Source organism: Ruditapes philippinarum, unplaced genomic scaffold (genome assembly GCF_026571515.1).
Source record: "Ruditapes philippinarum isolate M1 unplaced genomic scaffold, ASM2657151v2 ctg6902_1_1_1_1, whole genome shotgun sequence".
NCBI lineage: Eukaryota > Metazoa > Mollusca > Bivalvia > Venerida > Veneridae > Ruditapes > Ruditapes philippinarum.
The window spans coordinates 60,816-85,484 of record NW_026854037.1 but is presented as its reverse complement, the minus strand read 5'-3'; the positions used below and the strand labels follow the sequence as shown (position 1 = coordinate 85,484).

The following is a 24,669-nucleotide window of genomic DNA, read 5'->3' as shown; positions in this document are numbered from 1 at the left end:
CCAAATTTGCCTAAAAGGGAAAGCAAAGTTAATTTCAAATACTATTGACTGTAACAGATTACTTATAAATAGATATCAATTCTGAGTGCATTGATGTAGAATAATGCACGGTTTGAGTTCAAATGCGTAGTAATATAATCACGAAGGCCGATAGGCCTGAGTGATTAATTACAAAGCATTTGAACGAAAAACGTGCATTATTATACAATAATGCACGAAAAAATAATACATATTACCATTCTTAAATAAATATAAATAAAAAATATAATTATTATTATAAAGTTCGACTTTATGTTTGGTGGTTAAATTTGTTTTCGATAGAAACGTTCTTTAAAGGCTGATCCAATGGGTTGAAAAAAACTATTCCTTAGTCAAGTCTTTAAATCTACCGTGTGTAAAAACATTTTGAGAATAACGAATTTTGAAAACGTTGATAAAACTTTGTTTGTTTATTTTATTTCACTCTATAATTTTTCAAGCGAAAAACAAATTATTAAAACTGAAATAAATTTAAAACTTAACTCGTTTGCGACATTAAAATAGCGTACTTGATTTGATTGTTTTGCACGTGTTGTTTGGCGCTACATTGTGACGTCACGTAAACAACACTTTAAACGTCTGTACAGCGTTAACGACTGAATTAAAGATATTGATGTTCGGATTTAATTTTTTCTTTCATTCTAGATAGTTGTCACAACAAAAATCGACAAAAAATTGTTTTAATTTATCAGATTTTTTAAACAAAATGGCGCCCTCAATGTGAAAATACACAGGGAGATAATCAGAACGGCGAGTGCATTGTTGTAACATAATGCACGCTTCGGGCCTTATTTGTTTATATAGAAAATTGTCCGATATGTTACTAGAATAATATACAACATCCTATGAATGATCTAAACCTATAATCTCAAAAATGAAGGCACAAAGGCATTTCACTTCATGCAAAATAGAAATGGGCAGCTCTAACATTTGGATAATCCAAGATAAGAAGAATTTCAAAACAAATTTGCTAAAAAAGGGGCATAACTCTATCATTAATGATTTGATTACAGTGAAATATGTATTTAAACTGTGTCTTGATATAACATACTTGCCAAATATGTACACAAAAGTTTAAATTTTTCAGAAGTTATCTAGCGTAAACCAATAATTCATAGGAAACTTGCTTAAAATGAGCATAACAGAATCAATAATGACTCGATTGCAGCGAAAACAGAACTAACCTAAATATTTTATATAAAAGGTACATGCCAAATATTATCACATCATTGATTTACTTCAAAAAAAATCCTGCGACAACTAATGGTATACGGACTGACAACGCCGTACCAAATACGTCCGAAAGTCTTCGAGGGTACGTAGTTAGTTACAGATTATTGCAGGCTAATTTGATAAAATGAAGACATTTACTTTACCTTGCAGCCAGCACTGCATTAGATCTCTGTAAGTAACACAGTGTCTTTTACCTCTACAGTCGCAGCGATTTTCCCAGTCTTGGTTTTCTACTAGGGGAAACATGCATTGATTTGAGAAGACATTTGACTGACAACATTTTACGAACATTTCAATATTGCATTTATTCCTAATGACTGATTCCAGCATCTCAATAACTTTTTGTTTCAGTTCAATGCACAGAGCGGAACATGGGAGTTTTCCATCTGAACTGTACCGGGTGACCCATATCTGGATAACATGATCATGATGAAAAATATTGAGATCATGATTATCCTTCTTAAGATTGAAAATTGCGCCTTTATAAAAAACCACTGGCATTGATCCTTTGTAAACCAATTCCCATTTTTTAATGCAGGCGGCTAAAAATTTGTTGAAAATGACATCTGGTAAAAACCTTTCTTCAGTTTTTTTGCATGTTGTAAAACAGAGTTTACTGGAATACTTGCAATCTTCTGTATCAACGGTTGAAGTTATTTCTTCTGGTGGACTATTCGTCAGCTTCATTGGCACAAAGAATAGGTTTCTAGCCTAAAAGAAAGAAATACATTTTTAAAAGTAAAGTTGTTGTATGTGTATAAAATAAATTAATTGATCCATCTTAAGATATTTTATTCTTTTCAGCCTATACCTTTCTGTAATTATTATCCTTTAACTGTTTGGACAAGTCTACATTTATTAAGTGACCCAGAGATTAAGCTGGTTTTTCACCAATCGTGTAATTTTGTAGAAGACTCAATACTGCATGTGAAAAATATATATGTTCTGTGCATTGCACTTTCGGAAAAAGGTCGATAATGTCCTAATTTTACTAAGAACTTTAAAAAAACATATTCAAAATCCACCTAATGGTCTTACAGTTCTAATGTAAATCTGCCAATTAATAAAGAACATTATGTTGATACGTATGGTTGCGAAACAAGAACGACCGGACAGCAAATTGTCGTCGTAAAGGCTTTCTCCGGAGCATTTTGTGGTCAGGTGTGCAAAAAAAGCTAAAAAATGAAATCCTTTTTTACTGATTGCTAAGATAAGATTTATATATTTTTACCTACTTTTTGATATAACAAAATTCTCTAAACCTTGTTTTTTTTCATATAAAATTTATATGTGCTTGATTAATTTCAATTGAGCCCATTTCCCTTAAACGTTACACGATCTAGGCAAAGATGGTTTTGAGAAAATAAATTTTAGAATATTTCGTTTTTTTAAAATTTATTTTTTAAGGTAAAATAACATTTAAAATTTACGAAAAAAAAGTTACTTTTCCTTTCATATTTATTAATTTTACCTCTAGTTTTTGATTATTGTTTTAGAATAACAATTAAGCACTTTTAAAATTAAATTGCTAAATTTGATGTTTAAAAAAATTGATAACTCTACACAGTCTTTTAAATATTAAAAAACATATTTTAGCTTCATTTAAAGAAAATATGTTATGTTTTAAAAACTAAACACTATTTGGGTCACATATAAAATATAGTTATTTTAAAACTGGGGTTTTTTTTAAAAAAACCCAAATTCACTTCCCTTTAAAAGGAATTCTGCTTTAAAACAAAAATTTGAAAACTTTTTTACTGGAATTTAAAACATATAGGAAGGATTTCATGGATCTAAATACATTTCTGTGATAAGAATATTTTACTCAAAGATAAGTAAAGTATATCTTTAAATTTTTACCTGAATTTCGTTGCTTTCCTCAAAGTGTGGTTTAGCAATTAATCCTAAAATCTCCAGGTATTCCAGTAGTAAGGCTTTATTAGATTTGAAATGGTTTATGTTGTCATCTTCTGTCCATATTGCATCTACCCCAATATAAAGAGTAATAAGTTTTGTAATTATCTACTTATAATTGTTGTTTATGGTCATTGTCATGGTCAATTATCTATGTGCTATAAAAAGTAAAATAATGTATTAAAAGTGTATCTTATTCTTTGATTCTAAGAAAGTTGTGCGAATCGATAAAATTTGAAAACATATATAATTATCTAAGATTTATTCTCCTGCTAATCAAAGAAACATTTGGTAAAGTTGCTTAACTTAGTTGTAATTATTATTTTACCAACAGCAATATACACTGACATTCAACAATTTCAACAATACCTTTACACGTAATGAAAATATTATTTTTCTGTTTTTTTGTTTGGGTTTTTTTTTTCCAAAACACTTTAATCAAAATGAATGGAAAAAGAAAAACACCTCGGGGGTTTTTCAAACTTTAAGTAACCCATCTAACTGCTGGAGCTAGGAATTTAAAAATAAGCACCCAGTAATTTTTTACGATACAAGGGATAAAAGGGGGGTTTTTTTTAACCCCCCAAAAAAAACCTCAGCCACAAAGGGGGGAATTTGTTTTCAAAACATTTTTCCCAATTTTCTTCTAGACCTTTAGCTTTCAGGGACATCATTCAACCAAAACTTATTGGTCTACAACAAGCTTCAAATAAGAATTGAGGTCTGGGTATTTAAGTGTTCATGGAGACTCTTTTGATAAAGGGTAACAAGAGCCAAATCCGGATTTACTTTTTCACTTTTTCTTAAAGCCAATAAATGCAAGATAAAAACAAATCTTTAAAAACAAGAACACGATTATTTTTTCATTTATATGGTGGATGATTTGTGCCATTTGTGATTTCGCCCCGCGAGAATTAACAAGTTAAAATGGCGGGGGCGCGGAGCGAAAACACACTAATTAGCGGGGAGTCGGAGCAAAGATAAAGTAATAGCGCGGGCGCGGGCGATTTTTATGTTATAAAACGACGTGGACACGGAGCTAAAACACGCTATTTAGCATTAGCGTGTTTTCGTTCCGCGCCTCCGCCATTTAAACTTGTTAATTATGGACTTTTCGCTTGGCGGGATCGCGGGATAAAAACACGCTTATAAGCGGAGGCGCCGGGCGAAGTTTTATTAATTAACTTCGCTCCTGCTTATTAGCGTCTTTTCGTCACACGACCTCTTTTATTAAACTTCGCCCCGCGCCTCCCCTAAATAGCGTGTTTTCGTCCCGCGAACCCGCCCTTTCATTTCTTAAATCTCGCTCCGCGCCCAGATAGTCACAATTATATATGTCGAAGAATGTATCATTTCCATAATGTTCAATTTTACACATGATTATTATAAATTTATTATGTCTAAATTTTATAGTTGTTAATCAAAAGATTGGAAAATTCCATTAAATCAATGCCATATGTTAATACATGCATTTTCAATTAATTAGTGCATGTAATGTCGCCGGAGAATTATACACAATCTAAAAATCATTTTGATTATTTTAGTTTGAAAATTGACGTATGCTTAAAATCACATATATAAAATTCAATACGCCCAAGGGTCTTAAAATGTTCAAAGGATGATAAAAGACATGTCCGTTACCGTCGCTGCCCGACGGTGCTATAAATACAATCGACTTCTATCAAAAATACCACCATATTGTTGTAATAATGTTTATTTTCTTAAATTTGGACAGAAAACTTATACAAATATACAAAATTTTGTTCATTTTATGAAATATAAAAAAGAGTGTTTTTCAGAATTGTTATTTACGTGAAAGAGAAATATATTTCCTTTCTGTATCTTATAACGATGTTTTTTATCCTTTGATCAGGCACAAGATCATTAGAATTCGTTGTGATATGTCGTCTAAAATATTTTTTAATGTTTAAAGTTACCTAATACCAGCACGTATCAAGAGCCAACGTAGAAAGAATACACTTCAAAATGAAATGTTCGTTATGACTATGATGGGTTAATACTTCTATATCTATAATGTCTAAACATTGCGTTTTAATATGAAAGATTTAAGTTTGACTAATTCACATAACATTTAGTCTCAGTAAATTGTTATTATAAAAACGACCTTAATAAAATTTAAGTGTTCTCACTCGAATTGTTTGTTATCAAAATTTGAATATTAATTTAATATAATAGTTGTGTATAATATTTATTACATCATTGATATTGATGACATTACAGGAAAGAATTTTTCCAGTATCTTTCAAAGTTGATATAGTTTCCTGCACCATTATCTGCAAAGTGAGGTAAATCCGCTATGTTTTGTAAAAGGTTTTCTTTTTTATACATAGCTATAGTAGGTATAGAAACTATGTATACAAAGAAATTTGTACCAGATTCTTATAACAGAAATAATACGTGTCTTAGAATTTTTTTACAGTAGACGCGAATATGTATGTATTATAAATATGTTTTGAGGTTTTCGTTATCGTGTTGTAACGGACAATTTATAGACTTTTAAACGAAATTTTAGGTTTGATACTAACTTTTACCGTCATATTGCAATTTTTCCGTCTTGATACGGATTATTTTAATTTAATAACATATCATACATCCAAATATCAATGATTACTTAAAAGCGTTATGAGATATTTTAATTTACAATTTCATATACTAAGCACGCCATTTAAGTGTAATTGCTTAGCTTAGTCTACATATTACCTTTGTTTAAAGAAATATGCAATTTGAAATATACACACATGTTACGTGGTAACGATCAATTAGCCTTTTCCTAATTTTCAGGTATGCCAAAGTCTCGAGTTAAGGTTCAGAAAGTTTATACGCAAAGGCTCAATGAGAAAAATAACGATCTATATTTGGCAAAAGGACACTTGCGGAGGAAATAGTCACATACACCTAGCCATCGTTTAACAAACAAAGAAAGGGACGCACGTAACAAAAATAGAGATTATCTGAAAGTTTATCGCTACAACAAAACACAGACTGAAGAGCTGGCACAAAACAAAGATGATCAAAAACCGGCAACACCAGGCACAAGTAGGTATGAGAGTGGACAGAATAATTCACGGCTTGTGGTCAATATTAACTTCCCTTTCCAAGGCTGTTGATTGTAAAGGGGTTGAAGCTGGCAAAAAATACCTTGTAAGGATGAGAGAAAACTATTAGTTATTGAACGGAAAATATGGATCAACAATGAGATCGATGCAAAGGCTTTAAAGAAAAGCAGAAGCTATCCCAAACACGCCAAGATCAAAAGCAGCACAAACGCTGAAAAGTCTACTTTATTACCTGAAGAAAGTGTACGTAAAGAACTAACCTTTACTACTGCACATATTGAAAAATAAGAGAAAGATCATCAAAAGCTTCTCTGAAATTCGAAATATGGTTGCCGGGAATATCTTAAGAAATTATTAAATGTTATCAAACTTAGGTTAGAAAACACGGATATGCAGAAATAAGTTATCATGTTCTTAAACAAAAAGTAAACATGTTCAAAGCATTACCAGCATACGAGAGGTTAACAGAAATAGAAACAAAATAATTGATTTTTTTATAAAATCCCGGCACAAAGTTGTCATTCACAGCTTTTAAAAGAATAAGACCGTCACATATTTTGCTAACGTCATTGATAACTAAAGATACGTGTTTGTGTACAAAACACTAAAACATGTCACTTACCCTTAAATGCAGCAAGGCGCGAGAATATTGACATTTGAATACATTGGAACACAAAGATGATCAATCTGCTGTCATTAAAAAAACAAAACCTCAAACGACAATATTGCCGTCAGCGAGTGGAATAGGATAGAAGTTGAAGTAAAGCGCCAAAAGAAATTTAAAGATGAGAATTGTCGAGATTAACATGACAAAGGCTGTAGTTTCAGAACATGTAAAGACAAAAGTAAAAAAGTTTTAAAGTCATGAGAATTAAATTTCGTTTTGGAACCAGACTAGCGTCACACTTCACCCATAAGTAGTGTAATAAAAAACAAATGAATCGAATGAACTGCACCATAAAAGCACGATTGTAGTGTCAGACACAACGGGTTATAATGCTAGCACAGTACTGACAATAATCGATGAGTGATGAGTATATCCCATATCACACAGTTTAATCCAAATATATATTGTATCAATTATTGTACCGATGGACCGACTTCCTAGTATCGCAAAAGAATAGATCTTTAATTTTGTTGCTTGCCATGAAATGAAGTTTCATGTGAGAACGAAGTGAAATTACTGGGGGCCGGTCATGGAAAGGGTCCTTGTGATGGTTCGGGATGCACGGTTACTCGTTTGACCGACGAAGAGGTAAAACCCCGAAAACAAGTATCCACGATGTGGCTGACCTTTACGAGGGACACAGTCTTCCGCTTGTACGATGCAAAGAATTCGATTGGTATTCATTTTATCTGAAACGTTGATATAGAACAATTGCCTGTGAAAACAATTCCCGGAACTATGAAAATACACGCTGGGCAAGGCTTATGGGATGTGGCCGTCAGTGATACAAGTTGTTATTATCAGATTTGCTTGACAGGTGCTCCATGTGAATCCATGAGAGAAGAAAGCATGTCCATCAGAAAACAGGCCAAATATTCGAACGACATTTATCAGGAAGGTGTTTTTGTTTTGGCATTATGTTGCGAAAATGGTACATTGGTAAAGTTCTTTATTCAGATAAAACGATAGTACAAGTGAAATTTTATTCAAAGAAAAATGAAGGCTTTGTTCCACTGGCCATCACGTGAAGATGTTATTTGAGTTGACATCCATATGTACTATGCAAGGTTTCGCCGCCTTTCAAGTCTGGAAATAACCGGTCAAATGCTAAGTTTACCGGCTCCTGATATTGAAACAAGATGGCCAAGAAGGCACTAGATCGCTCACCTGACCCATTATTTCATTGTAGGTCAAGCGATATCAACAATATCAGAAGTATGTCAGCTGTTATCAAAATTCAATACACCATAAAAATTACAACCCTGGTCCAAATTTATATTCTGTATGTCAAAAAACAGGAAAGTAGGTCAAATGATATCAAAAATATAAAAAGAAAGTCAGCCGATATCAATATTTGATTCTGCATCAGAAATTACACCCCTGGTTTAAATTTCAAGTATGTACATAAAAAACGAGACACTAGGTTAAACAATATCATTAATATCGGAAGTAGGTCATAGCTATTTCTAGCTACTATGACCTAGTTTTTCATCCGAGATAACCCATGTTCGAAATCATTCGAGCAGCAATTACCTTGGCAAGCATCCTGACCAAGTTTGATGACAATTGAGTGACAATTTGACCACTAGTGTGTTAACGATGTTTTTCCATATGTTGGCAGTGTGACCCGTTTTTAATCCCAGTTGACTCATATTCAAAGTAGTTCTAGAAATAATCAAAATAAACTATCGGATCAATGTCCAGGATATTTGAATCAAAACAGTAGCCACAAGAGTGTTAACGAGATTTTATTCGTTTTAGCTCCTGTGACATAGTTTTTCATCTGAGATGACCCATATTCGAACTCATCCGATCAATTGCATGAAAAAACATAATGACCCAAGTTTGATGGCAATTGAGTCAAAATGTGACCACTAGAGTGGTCAAGTTTGTTTTCAAATATTATTTGCTCCTGTGACCTAATTTTTCATTTGATATGACCCATGTTCGAACTTATCCGACCAATTACCTAGAAAAGCATCCTGACGAAATTTAATGATGATTAGGCAAAAAAATGACCAAAAGGGTGTTAACGAACAAATGTGACCGAAACCATTAGTGTTTACAAGATTTTTCCATTTTTAGCTCCTGTGACCTAGTTTTTCATCCGAGATGACCCATGTTCGAACTCATTCGAGCAATTACCTAGGCAAGCATTCTTACAAAGTTTAATGATGAGTAAGACAAAAATGTGACCACTTGCGTGTTAGCAAACAGATGTGGTACTTTAAATTCATAAAAAATAGGCCAGTTTTTAAGAAACAATGCACAGATTAAGAGAAAAAGTGGGGGAAAAACTATCCACTATCCATATTGAATAAGACGAAGGTAAGCTTCATAGAAAAGAAGAAAAAATGTATTGTTCTGCTTCATTGTAAATTATCTGCCCTTGAATTTAACGAAAAGTCCAATTCAAGGGCAGACAACTCGAAAATGAGAACGGTGACCCGATTTTTTTTCCGTTTAAAATGTTTCTATTATCATATTCTATTTAACAGTTTTAATTTTGCCTATATGTCTATATGAAAACTCCAGAAAACGTCTTTAACAGTTACATTATAGCTAATTCTTTAAATAATTTTCAAATAAGTTTAAAAGAATATGTAAATGTTAAATAAAATGTGTTCTGGAATATTGTTCGTACTTTATATTACTCTTCTTATTGTGTCAAGTCTGAACAACAATTTGGCAAAATATTAGTGTTTTAAAGCTGGGTGAATAACTACATTCAAATTTAACTTTGTAGTTTATAAATTGCAATTGAGCATATTCAAAACGCAGGCCAAACGCATTCAATTACATTATTACGAAATAAAAGTTCTCTAAATATGGTTTTTTGCATGAAATGTTCGTTATATCTCACAATTTATTTGTAATGATAGGTGACATGATAAATGTATGCTTCATACGTTAAGTTATTTGTTCTAAAGTTTGTATACAGATTCCGCAACAAAGGCGTTTCAATTTTTATCTAAAACAAGTCTGGTTGTTTATTATGGCAAACAAATATAATCACATGCATTTAACCAAACGATAATTTACAATGGTTGACAAAAGGCACATATGAATTCAATAATAGTTTCAACGGAACGTTTGTAAACTGTATAATAATGTAGAAAAGGGAATATACCCTACATGTGAAAAGGACCATACGACACATGAAAAGTTCTTAAATGGGTTTTGCCTACTGACAGTTAAAATTAATTTCTTTTTTATGTTGTTTCTCGTAACGGACAATTCATTACGAAATTAAATGAAATATTCACATGCTTAATTTTTTGATGAAATATTTCTTGAAAGGTGGACTTTTTATGTTCAAAATGTTTGCACATAATTTCTAGAAGGTTTATACTTTTTAGAAGGTTTGCACTTTAATGCTTTTACACTTACATAATTTTCATGATAAGTTAAGAATTTGTCTTTTTACTGCAAGTTAGCACCATTTTAATGAAAAGACGTGACTAACTTAATTGCGTCCTGTGAACGTTGCCTATGCATTGTTGATCCTTATTCTCGATTTTTTCCTAGGTTTTATTGTTTAAGGTAATAATAAAATCCTTTCGGCAATAAAAGACTTTCTTGCAAATTTTATATCAATCAATATTTAAGGTCAAGGTTTTACTCGCATATCTCTAAACACGTTACATAATCGAAAACTAATGCTGACAAGAGTACAATGATATTTTGACACAAAACTAATTTAATGTTTGTTTACTTATACAAGTCTTTTTTATCTCAAACATATGCTTTGCCTGCTTTACGTATTAAACATATGCGATTACAAAAGTAAGTTCTGGCACTATAACCAGATAAGCTAAATAATGGTAACGTGAATAAGAAAATAATACCAATCAATTCCGGCTTTAATATCCCTGATTTCTCAAAATCTTTCCACATTGCAGCAACCGTTTTTGTCCATTCATTTGAACACTCTTCACCTGCCATTGTAATACTCTTAAATGCGTCAATCAACCATTGTGGATCTATAATTACATGTTTTGTCAAGCTTTCCTGACTGAAAAATTAGCATATCAAATTTAAGTTTGCAAGATGGTATAGCTTTTTCACATTGGCATAAGGCCGATTTCAAATTGTTACATTTAATTTGTGTTTCCTACCAATTAGTTTAACTTTCTTAAAATCTGTTCATAATAATTCTTGCAGCCAGGATATTTTGAACATAATGAACGTCGGAAATCCAATTAGGCCTTCTATCTAATTCAAGAAAGCCCAAATTTAATTTCTTTAATTGTAGCCTTTTTTTAAACAGTCTGCCTCGTAGGTTTTATATGATTCTATCAAGTTATAAAGAACAGATAGACATTCATCGTAGACGTAAGACGAGGGGAAAAATATTGCGCTTTCATAATTCTCTGTTGGCTATTAAAAATCCTTTAAGTTTAAAGATGACTAACTTCCTTTTAAACAATAGCAACCAAGGGCTGTCACACCTGAGCCTTAGATGCAACACACCAAAATGATGTGTTTGACATTTGTGAAAAGTTATTTTATAACCCTTCCATACAGGACAAAGTTACAATCTGGACACAAAAGTGTCTTCCACCTCCTAGTATGACCTTGATCGTTTAGACAGTGACAGAGGCATTCAACGCGTCACACCATCTTGATGTGATAGACATGTGTGCCAAATTATTTTAAATCCTTCAATGCATGACAAGGTTACAGTCCTGACATGAATATGTACTTTCAAGCTCTTGTGAGTGTGACCTGAACCTTTGAGGTAGGGATTTAGTCTTTAACGAGACACGTCGTTTGGATGGATGTGTAAGATATATATTCTACGTTATTTTAAAGTCCTTTCATACATGACAAAGTTACAGCCCGGACCCAAATGTGTGTTCCTTTAATCTTTAATTCGGAGAATGTGAACCTTGAAACTGTAAGTGTGACCTTGACATTTGTTGTAGGGACATCGGTCTAAGATGCAAAATATATCCATGATGAGGTATATATTTGTGCAAAGGTATTTTAACCTCCTTCAATGCATGACAATATTACAGTCCGGACACAGTTGTTGTGTTAGTTGTGAACATTTAATGTCTAAATGAGACTTTGACCTTTAAGGTAAGGAAATGGGCACGAGACAAGACACTTGGTCTTCATGTAAGAGACATTTGTGCCAAGTCATTTTCAAATCCTTCATAGCATGACAAAGTTACAATCCCGACACGAATATGTACTTTCAAACGCTTCTCTTGAGTATGAGAACATTTGAACTATAAGTATGACCTTGACCTTAGAGGTAGGGACATAGGACTTGAACGCAACATGTTGTCTTAAAGTGGTAGACATTTATGCCAAAGGATTTTAAAATAAGTTACAGCCTGGACACAATGTGTGTGCCTTAAAACTCTAATTGTGATAACGGGCACTTTCAAAGTGTAAGTTTGACCTTTGAGGTAGGACATCGTTCTTTGACACGACACATCGTCTTGATGTGGCAGACTTTTGTGCAAAGTTTTGTTTAAACCCCTTAGTGCATGACAAAGTTATCAAACCGTTATATACACTAAATATATGAATTATGTACAATCAAAATAATATATTATACAAAACATTGCAGTTAGCTTCGGCTAAAAAATGTTTTTAAGATTTGTGAAACATATTTTTTTAACATAAAAATCCCCCATCTTAAAACACTATATAGATCTGCCCCCATGGAACTTTTTTTAAACGTAGGGCGATTTTGACCTCAGGCTAATATATATGTAAATACTTACATTGTTAATTATGTTTAGTTTAAGCATTTTTAGTTTGGCGTAATGTATTTCAAGATATTTTTATCATTATATAAGTCTTTGAAAACATGACTTCCAGAGCGGTTCAGTGGTCAGGGATCAGAATTGTTGAAGGCCATACTATATTTTTACATATCAAATATAAAAGCTATTGGTATTGAAATTTTATCCAAAGAGCATGATTTTTATCAATTTTGTAGAGATCCACAAGGAAATGCTTCACATAATGGTGGCTTATTTGGAACGCTTTTGTGCATCCTGTTGGCGCGTTTTGTCATGCGGCTTGTAGACGCGATGTCACATTGTCGCTCTGTTTAAATCGAAGGATTGGCTTATAAGCCAAACAACAGGGCAACATTGCGACAAGGCGCCGCACCACACCGCGCCGTTTGGCGTGCTTCGCTAGAGATAAAACAAGGCGACGGCGCAAAACGTGCCGTGTCGCGCTTTGTTGTCCTTTCGTTAGCAACAAGACGAAAAGGCGATAACGATATAGGTTGCGTTGTCGGTATCGATAATGCAACGCGCAATGTACCAAATTAGCTACCATAACAAAATAAGTATCTAAAAAAAGACATATAAAAAAACATATAAAAGTGTTTTTCTGATATAAATTCGTATCTGAGGAAGGTCAGACCACCGTTCTACTCATCGTCTTATCATCAGTAACATAACTGCAAACAATTTCCTTTTATCGGTTCAAACGATACAGACACTTAATTTTATAATTCATACATTATAATTAAGGATGACCTAAACATTTAGGAAGACCAGACATCGGCTCAGTAACAGTTTTTATTTCATCCAACCAGTTCAAAAGATAAAAAGCGGACAAGATTTTGCAAACAGATATATGGATGAATGTACTGGAAGGTGCATAACAAAACAAGCTAGTTTTTGTTTCTGCCATAGAAAAATAAGGCTGATAAATGAAAAATATTTGTTAAATATCAATCAAATTTTAGACCTAAAATATAGAATATTTCCTGCTTCATGGTGAAAACGTAGATACAACTCTAGCTCATCATCTTCAAGTGGTGTTGGTAATGCCAGATTCAATTCTTGAAGTTTTTCTTTTCGTATCAACTGAAATAACATAAATAGATTACATTAATATTTATACTGAAACTGTTATGATTTGGACACGACCAAGTAACAAGGACCAGATAAATTCATTTTAAGTAAAACGTTTTGTTTAGAGATTATCTTGTACTTTAGGAAGCAGATTATTATGCTCACATTTAGGAGAAGTATTTTGGTGGATGGCGCTTCATTTATTCTTTTATTAGCAGGGTACGCCGCATCAGAAATCAGTTTTTGGTTTTGAAACGAATGTTACAGTAGTACTTTAAGTAAATCCCTTAAAAGCCTGGCTTCTTCAAGAACACTAAGATACGATATTATTGCTCTAGCTTCTGCACGTCGGCTATAGAAATACGTCTTATGTATCATTGAAGCTCAGCTTCTCTGATATTTTATGTATATCAGTTTTATATATATTTTTAGCTTCACTGGTTAGTTAGATGATCACCAATATATATATGGCAGCTCAACTTCTTTATAAGTTCTAGATATTGATTGCATTTCATTAAAAATTGTACTATTTATAATTTGTTTTATTAATTCACTTCATCACCATTTAACCTGTAATCATTTCTTTGTGCTATCAATTACGGGTAAACATGTAATCATTTCTTTGTCCGATCAATTACGGGTAAGTTACCATTAGGAAATTTATATTTATATGATATACTGTAATAAGTGGATGAACGCACTTTCAAGGTATAATTTTCTTATAATCAAAGGCTTGCTCGGAGATACGTTACACTGTCTATGCAATAAGCTTGGAAATATCTAGTTTTTTAAAACCAAAAGGACTATGTTTTTATGCAAACAAAGACGAGAAAAAGATCAACAAGGCAAAGGCAACGTACACAGGACACAGCCCCTGACACACCCCAGCTACCACAGCAGGGCACCAAGATAGCACCAAACCGAAACCGGGACCTATTTAAACAGATGTTGGAGAATAACTGCCTTTGATATTATTTTATCTTAAAGAATATTGATAATTATCTTAACAAACTTATTGGGATGATGATTAGGCAGAGCAGGACCGTCTGACTTAAATATTCGCAACTGAATTACTACTACTTAGTACTTTTTGCAGAACGATATGTTAATTTTTTTTAAATTATCATGTAAATTATGAATATAAAATTATACATCTAATGTAACAAAAGTATCTGGTAATCATTTGCACTCAAATCAAAGTGTAACTAGAGCTATCATTAAAGGTGATTCCTTACCCGACGTTTTGAAAATACGTGGTCAAAGATAGAGATGAAATGTCCACTGTCTTAAACAATAGAAAGTAAGGAGCGGACACTGACTTGAACTCTTTCTATCTGACCTTTAAACGGGGTTGTGACATATTGGTAATTCTATTCATATCGTATCATAAGGGTCATTATGCGAACTAAGTTATTTCAAAACAATTTAAAAAGCAGTTTAAAATAATTTGAGTGGACAATAAAATGTTTACCAGATATTTTGCGATCTGATGTACATTTGTTTAAGCAATTATAAAAATTGTGTTTAAAGTTTGTGTTTATCAAGCAAACCTTCATTTTTTCATCTTTTAGCTTCATGATAACATTTTCTAAAGTCACCCATTTCGCTGGAATATCTTCTTTCCAGTATTCCTGCCGAGCTGCAGCATCAAATATATGCTCTCGTAGTCTTATTATATTCTCATCTTCAACACTATTGTCAATAATAAATGTTTCCTCTGTCAAGTGGCATCTGGCAATCTTATCATCGAAATGACCATTCAAAGTTACTTTCGCTTTTCCTCTTGATATTCCCTTAAAGCAAAAAGCAACAATTTTACAGCTTTAAAATTGCTAAAATGTTTCACAAAAGAACTGTCATCATTTGCAATCCTTCGTTAATTTCTAAAACAGAGAGATCATTTGAAAACAGCCTCCAGAATAAGTTAACAAATCCAGAATTAGTTTGGCATTGAAATATACGATTATTGGCCGGTTGTATAAAGATAGCATAATGATTAAACGCTGTGGCCTCAAATGGTTTTTTTTTCATACTCCCATTGGGTTTTACGTATCCCATGGGGGTTCAGTTGGGCATAACCCCATTTTCATAAAATGTGAGAATAAAACTGTCGGAGGAAAAAGTATTTTTTTCTTAATATTTTTACATGTGTTGAAAATATAATACTTTTGATAAACTTATAAGTATTTGAGGAATATATTTTAAGAAATTTGCAATTCTCCCATTGGCGAAACTAACAAATTATGGAAATGAGAGAAATCTCCCAAAATTAAAATGGTGTGGAAATCTCCCAAAATTAAAATTGGAAAAAATCCCCCATTACAGCGTAATTGGAGAAATACCCTATTAGAGTGTAATGGGAGAATAACATAAAGGCAGAATTCATCCATATATTTTTTGCTTAAAAATCGGATCGGAAGGTTAACGTTGAAAGTTTTTCTATCAGCTAATATTCGGTTCCTGTCTTGAATGAAAAAAGTCCGATTATTTATTTATTTATTTATTGCGTTACTATGATACATTCTTATTTAACTTAACCGAACAAACAGGTTAACATTCACAGGAGGAGAAAATCACGCAAGCACCGCTATTGTTGCATATTTTTAATATCCGTGACAAAAGATATTATGTAAATTTACATTTTATTTTTTCATTGCTCAACCCTGTCTTTACCGTGGAAGGGATATAAATAGAACATCTAAGGAAGAACATTTAAATGAATGAAACATCTAACACAATCAAGTTCCAAAATCAAAAGAGATTGACCAATCAATCACCTTTTGAAGCATCTTTACAGATGTTATTATCATCTTTTAAAATGCATTATTGTAGATTTTTTCTGAAGATGAGAGTTTGTTTTGAAATTTTCATGACCCGTCATGATATCATTAACACATTTGTCAATCATCTCACAGTTTAAGACAATAAGAGCAAATAACCAACTATTTTCGTTCATAATGTAGGTAATTAAGCATTTATTATCCTATTTGAAACAAACCTGTTTTGTAAACAAAAGATGCAGTGATCTAAACAAAATGGTATCGTATTTTAACACAACGATAGATCAAAACGCTTAAAGCACAGAAAACAAAGGACAGGGATGATCAGCTTAACTTATGCCTTAGGATAACATATCATAACCCAAATTTTTTACATGTAGATAAATGCAATTTGTTAATGCGGCATATATAGTTGTACATCTGTTCAGTAATATAATTAAACTGCCACACAAAAGTTTATTTCTATATTCAAAATTTTACCATTTCATGTGACAAGTAAAATACCGCTTAAAGGTGAGTGGTCACCATAGTTAAGTACTAATTTTTATAGTTGATCGTGTATAACAAGCTTAAGTAAATTTATTTTTCATAATTTAAGCATTAAATCATCGGAAATTGCATAGGTATAATCATTATAAAGTGCGGTACCAAACATATGTAAGAGTTGCTAACCGTAATGCAGGTGCGATCCCAAACCGGAAGTGACGTACATATATCCCTATATAAATTGTCGATAGTTTATGATAACGATATTAAGCTGTTGTGTTTCCCGTAATATGATTTGAATTGACATGCATCCATTTGTGATTCTCCATTATATGTTGGAACAAAAGCCACCATCAAAATCACTTTTACCTCCAAAAACGACTATGAAATCGACGATCCTATCCCTTGTATGGTGTTCAACTTATGACGTGAATATATTGTTCAACTTTAGACGTGAGTTAATTTAACGAAAAACATTAAAATATCACTTTACCCCAACATGAATAAATATTTTAAATTATTCAGATGCGCCGCGCTTTGAAGATTAGAACCGCATGGCTTTAATCGGAGCCATTCGGTAATAAGTTTTTTCCAAAATACAAAGCGAGGCACATTTGAATATGGCAAAGCTGAGGAGGCAGTTGTGACTTTGTAAAGATTTTGTAAATGGAGTAAAACGGCAATAATCTTGATGTTTATTTCGCCTGTTGCGTTGTTAATAATGATGTTGAAGTTTAAAATTGACCATCATCGTGGAGAATAATATCTTCTGTGTCGGTGGATAAAAAGATAATGTGAAAATATTGGAAATGGAATAAAAAGCACTGTGATACTGACAGTAATTGTGCGGGTTTTTTTCCGGCGAACATTTTTATCGTGTGTATTATTATAGACGTTGAAATATGATTTTGTTCAAAACGGCTGATAATAAGTTTTACATACATACATGCATGCCTCATTGTTTATTTCACGAGAGGGCTTTTGTCCGCCCAGTCATTTCCACGGAAGACTTTTGTTCGCCCTGTCATTTTTGGACGGGAGGGGTTTTGTCCGGAAGGGCTTTTGTCCGTTTCCCATTTTAAAACAATATCCGCTTCTTTTGATTAATCCAACCGACCGCCATTTTAGAAGTGTCAATGCTGTCGGTCTAGTCATAATTATATACATATAAAAGGTAAAGGTCTTGTTTATTATAGGTTTACCCCTACTGAAAGGGCCGGCCATTTCTGACTTATGAGACACCTTTTGCTTACCATGTACTTACCACTTTGCCAGGCGCCAGGCGGATAGAAATTGGTAACCATTTATTGAAACTACATCGCTGCTTACGAAGCGGCAATTTCGGAACGAGTCCCAAGAGAAACATTTATCCTTCAATTAACGCTCCCAATGGACTCGAACTATCTACCTCCCAATCCGAAGGCGGGCACCTTAACCACTCAACTGTACAGGTTGCATATGTGTAAGTCTTCGTACTCTACGTATAAGGCCTTAAATTGTATCAGACTAACTGGATATTGGTAACATTAATGAATAAAAATTAGAATAGATGAGAAATATTACGATTTTGATTGGATGATTACCTTTGATTTCATTGACCGTATGACAGTCATTGTGCAATAAAGTCGGACGGGGTGTGGTCAGTGCAATTCTAATTTTCTAATTACCAATGAGAAAGGGAATTATTCTTTGGATAATAACTTAATTGGATTGCAACATAAATGACTGGCAGGTCTGATTGCCCCCTTAAAGTATGTTGACACCACTTGAACGTGTGACATGGCCCTAGATCGCTTCCCTGACCCATCGACCTTATCCGAGCAATGTCTTAGACAAGCATCCTGATCAAGATTGATGACAATTGAGTAAAAAATGTGACCTCTAGTGTAAACAAGGCTTATCCATTTTTGGGCAGTGAGACCTTGTTTTTGACCCCAGGTTACCCATATTCGAACATGTTATAGAGATCATCAAAAAATAAAACGTTTAGACCAATTTTCAGGATATTTGGATTAGAACAGTAGCCACTACAGAGTTCACAATATTTTTCTTTTTAAGCTCCTGTGACCTAGTTTTATATCAGAGATGACCCATTTTCGAACTCCTCCAAGCAATTAACTAGTTAAGCATCTGGAAAATGTCTGATCACAATGAGTCAAAAATGTAACCATTCAAGTATTAACAAGGTCTTTCCATATTTGGGCGGTGTGACCTAGTTTTTGACCCCAGGTGACCCATATTCGAACTTTACCTAGAAATCATAAAAACAAATCAGACCAATTTCCAGGATATTTGGATCAAAACAGTAGCCTATGGTGTGTTAAAATATTTTTCTTTTTTTAACTCCTGTGACCTAGTTTTGACCAGAGACGACCCATATTCAAACTTGATCTAGAAATCAGTAGAACAACCTTCATGACACATTTTTAGAATATTTGGATAAAATAATGCAGCCTTTAGAGTGTTAACAAGGTTTTTATATTTTTAGCGCCTGTGACATCGTTTATGACCAGAGAGGACCCATATTCAAACTTGACCTAGATATAATCAAAACAACGTCCTGACAAATTTCAAGGATATTTGAATAAAAACTACGGCCAGTAGAGTGTTAACAAGATTTTTCTATTTATAGCTCCTGTGACCTAGTTTTTAACCGGAGATGACGCATATTCGAATTTGACCTAAAAATCATCAAAACAACCCTACTGATTAATTTCTTGGATATTTGGATCAAAACTGCAGCCGCTAGAGTGTTAACTTGCTTTTTCAATCTTTAGCTTCTGTAACCTAGTTTTTGACCGGAGATAATTCATTTTCGAACTTGATTGAGACAAACATTCTGACAAAGTTTGATTATGATCCAATCAAAACTGTGACTGCTAGAGTGTTATCAACCCAATTGTTGACGACGCACGATACACAACGCACGACGACGGACACTGGACATAGCCCCATCACTATACCTCACCTTGTCCACTTCATGGTCAGGTGAGCTTAAATATATACGCGTAAATATTTTTTACAGAAATAAGACCCTTAAGAATGATTTTTTCTGTTTTATTTCTCTCTTTCTTTGTTTGTTTGCAATCCAGTTGAATAATTAAATAGCAGTTTGTGTTTAAAAATCGGCGTGTTTAAAAATCGTTTATGGTCGATGTTCAGTTAGAGCAAATAAATATCAAAATCTTGATTGCTTTTTAACATAAAATAAAAATTGTACAACACGTCAAATGACAAAAAACAATATATAGTTTGATTCATAGCAAAAAAAAAATACTCATAAGTATAACTGAAATGAATGTTAACAAAATAAGGTAGGGATATTCCTACGTCATCAATTAAAATGGCGGCGGAAATTACCGATCGCGTTACGAAAAAAACCGACTTTCTAAAACACGTTATTTGTTTTTCATCAAAAGACATCTAAAATCACTTTTCATGTGTTTATTGTAATCTCCGTATCAAAATCTTTGCCTATTCTTGACCACAGACCTTTAAGCCGGTGCTATGTGCTGGGCAGTAACTTGCACTTTCCATAACCGTCCACAAGCATACTCTATAATGTGATATTTTAAAGCAGCATATGCATTTATTTTTTTAGCATTTTGATCAGATCTGTTGTGCTTACGGTACCATTTTCTATCGAATCACTACAATTTTTATCATCGAATTCCATGAAAAGTTTCTAAAGGGACCATATACTTTTATCAGACTTGCATTACATAATTACAAAAATACTGATCATTTTGCTAAAAGTTTCTAATTGCAATATGAGATTTTTGGGATGTGTGTTTGTTTGATTGGGTTTTAGATCGCACAAACACAGTAAAGGTCACATGGCGACTTTCTATCTTTTCTGGTTGAAGAAACCGGGTGCCCTTCTGAGAATTATTTCAGGCCCGTACGGACATCTGACTAGAACATCGACGTTCCGTAAGCTAGGTTGAGGCAGTAGGTTTATGAGACTGCAGCGTGTACCTAGCAAATGCCTAACAGATGTTTCATTAATCTTATTAACAACAACAACTTAAAAAAATATATACATTATGATTTTCGTCATTGTTTCCTTGCCACTTTGTTTGGTCAAAAATGATTCGTAAATGATTCCAAAGATAAGAATTATATTTGAAATTCAGAATATAAATAACTATCTTTATAAAACTCAAGCTGATCATTCAAACTTTCTTAATTAACTATAATTATCTGATACGCCAATGTCTTATATCTGTATCATTATAAATATCTATTATGTCAATAGTAATCAATATATATCCATGCAATACAGTTTTCATTTGAACATCAAAGTTACAAAAAAAGATATATTTATTTACTTTAACAAAGTGCTCTCTGCGAAATCCAAAAACGATAACAATAAAACACGGCTTTTTATGTGCATGGAAAATTCCATTTTACATTGGGAGAAGAGGTTATGTCATATTTTATACTGTAAACTTAAAAACCGTCTTAAACGATATGAAAACGTTTCAATTCAAAGAATTAGCGTCTACTGAACTTTAATACTGTAACGAAAATGGAAAAGTTACATCCCTTATTAAGTACACACCATTTGTTTGGAATCAAAGAAATATCTTTCTGGCGAGAATTCTTATAAACTTGAATTTGTAAGTTGGTATCAAATAAGTTTAACGCTATTTCTTGATTTGATCACCTTTTACTTTTCAATTTAGAATAAATAGAATTTTGCAGTTGTATTATTTAAAGTAGAAAAGGTAAGATAATCTTCATTTTGGCAATGGTTTTCGAGTCATGTAATTATACGTACAAAAGTAGCGTATATTGAATAGGTAAGCAGTGAATTATTTAATGATAGTAATATATTCAAACGTTTGCAAGATATTGAAGACGACAGGGAGCGCAAGCAGTCCCGAGTCAATTTAAAGGCTGGTGAATGCTAGAAATTGAGAAATTGGTGTTTTGACTGTCAACAATCCTAAATGCTATACATGTTTTTATATTCTTTGTTGCACAGTGCATAGCGCTGTGATAAGGCTGATAAATATTAAGTAAAAAGAAAGCAATGATTAAAGATTAATAAAGGAAGAATAGTTTTATTAGTAGAGATATAGAAAACGAGATAGAGGGAACGTATATACGAATAAGATTTCATAGGATATTGATTTCATAAATTGTTTAATACGTGCATATGTATGTGACTTCGATTTAAAAAGAAGAAAATTGATAAATGAATAAAGCGGGAATTGGCCACCTCGCAAATGTATTAAGACAATTAAGTTTCGTCATGGTTTAATTCAGGAATGTCGTCTCCGTTTATCAATCTATTGTAACTTACATTATGTTTTACTTCCACAGGTTTAAAATTAACCATGTCCGGGTTAAAAGAAATAAGTAGACATAGATATTTCTAAATTTATTTATCTATTCAACATAAAATGGTTTAAAACTGTTCACTATTTAAGAGAGAAGATTTATAATCGGCTGAATAGTTCAGTCGGTAGAGCTGCTAAATGGCAGTAAAAGGCTGTACTTTCTTCTTTTTGCGCCCAACGGGGGTCGTGACCTGTATATAGCTCTTCACGTTGTTCTTTAACCGCGAGAAAGTCGAGGACGAATTTCAAAATAGCATGATATAGAAGAAAAAAAATTGAGTAAGCAACCGGATAGCTATGACGTAAGAGCCGCGGAAGGGTATTCCGACATTTCGATTCGAGTTCCGGTCAGGTGAAATATTAAATTATAATCACTTTGTATTTGCTGATTTTTGTCCAATTCTGTCAGGTCCATCACGTGGCGGCTTGGTACTGAATTTGTGCATGCATCGGGCAAATCTTTCAGGATATATTCATTATCAACGATATGTTTGACATATTTCCACACATAAGTTTAATAAAACTTTGATTTTTTTTTTGGTGTCTGTTTAAATGATCCCTCTTTATGGGCATAATGGAAGAACGCTTAGTTAATAATAAGCAAGTTTGATCATGAAATGGTAGACTCAGTTTCATCAAAGAACGCATTATTGAAAAGTCAATTATATCATTTTTAATCAGCCCTTATATGAACTGCAAATACACGAATTTCGTATCCGTGTATTACGAGCGAGGCAAAACTGAAAAGGTCAACGGTTATTCACATGGTATCTATTGATTTAAATAGTTGAGTTCGCCTGCATAACATCTTTGCATCAGCAAAATAGTAGTAATAAAGAAATTTTCTAACAATAACAAAATGCATTTTAGCGATAACTTTTCTCAAACACTGCAAAGAAAATGAAATAAAATTACACTGATGTGCTTGAATTTATTGCCCAGGAATACAGGAATGTTCATTGCCGTACATGATGCAATTACGGACCAATATCAGTAATATACGGGGGGATATACCAGTAAAAATATTTATTCACGGTAAGAAAATTGTATCAACTCGTATGTGACATGTTTTTGTCACTTTTATACTGAATGTACATTTTAATTTGGAAGTGAATGTTCTTAGGACCCTCCGTGTGATATTGCTTTAGGCCCACTGCGAGATTTTGCTAAACAAATACGAACGGCAGTAATGACAATCATAAAGGACATTAAAATAATAAAATTTAAAATACGAAATAAAACAGCCGGTCAAACTTAGTTAAATCTGAGCACTAGTAATCAATCAAAACATATTTTTAGCGATGTCTTTATGCCTAAAATGAAAGAAAGTAATTATAGCTCAATGCTATCCGTTTGATGTCGGTAGTTAGCCGACAACTTTTTAGCGATACAACTGGATCTACTGTATTGCAATATAATGCTTTATACACCTTTATGTCAGACGATTCCGAGATGACTTGCTGATGAACATAACGATAAAGTGTAGCTGATATTGTAGAAAAATATGTATATCTCAAGATTAATAAATTCAACTCAAAGATATATATATCCGTTTGCAGGTATTCGTTTCTACATATACATGATTTATTATATATATAAATGCGCAAGGCGAATAAAAACTGTATTTGTCTATGTCATTCAATTATTTTGCAAACCGTTATTTATTAAAGTATTTCTATGAAATATTCATTTTATTGTAGGAAAGAATGTATACTTTAGGATATAAGTGACTTTCCGGGTACAAACGATACAAGTGCATGTATGCTTAAGAAAATTCGGACAAAAACAAACAAATTAGGTGTTTTATATGTTTAATTATTAAGTGTAGCCCTATTTGTTTATGAAACATGGGTAGAATTGTATGGAAACATGTATATTTTACGATTAATAAATATATTTATAGATATATCTGTGACTTTATCCGTGAGAGTGAACATTATACATGACTTACTAGGTAAAAGGCGGGCGGTAAATGAAATAAGTGTTTTTCACGTTTTTTTTTCAAGATGTTCAATTCGTACACATGACGTTAGTTACTTTGATATCTCTATAAGATATTCACTACAATGAAGAGACGAAAATAAACTTAAAGTAACATTCAATTTTAGACACCTCAGGCCGGTTGTCAGTCAGAATAAATACAAGTACATGTATATCTAAGAAAAGTCGGACAATACAAATGAAGTCGGTGTTTTTCATAATTTTTAATTATAAAGTATTTTAATGTTTGGCTGTATTCATTAAGTTATCTTTATCAAAACTAAACCATATAGTAGGGTCATGTGCACATTT

General features: G+C 32.8%; 1 protein-coding gene across 1 annotated transcript in view; it reads right to left on the bottom strand.

Moving 5' to 3' along the window:
• Window positions 1–398: 398 nt before the first annotated feature.
• LOC132738745 (uncharacterized) overlaps window positions 399–24,669 on the bottom strand; it is a 70,359-nt gene continuing 46,088 nt past the window's right edge. Inside the window, exons 17-21 of the mRNA XM_060726334.1 lie at window positions 15,314–15,556; window positions 13,657–13,775; window positions 10,779–10,945; window positions 3,133–3,257; window positions 399–1,983 (exon numbers count right to left, since the gene is read on the bottom strand). Of these exons, the coding sequence (XP_060582317.1) occupies window positions 1,384–1,983; window positions 3,133–3,257; window positions 10,779–10,945; window positions 13,657–13,775; window positions 15,314–15,556 (1,254 nt within the window). The 3' untranslated portion in view covers window positions 399–1,383. The remainder of the gene's footprint in view (window positions 1,984–3,132; window positions 3,258–10,778; window positions 10,946–13,656; window positions 13,776–15,313; window positions 15,557–24,669) is intronic.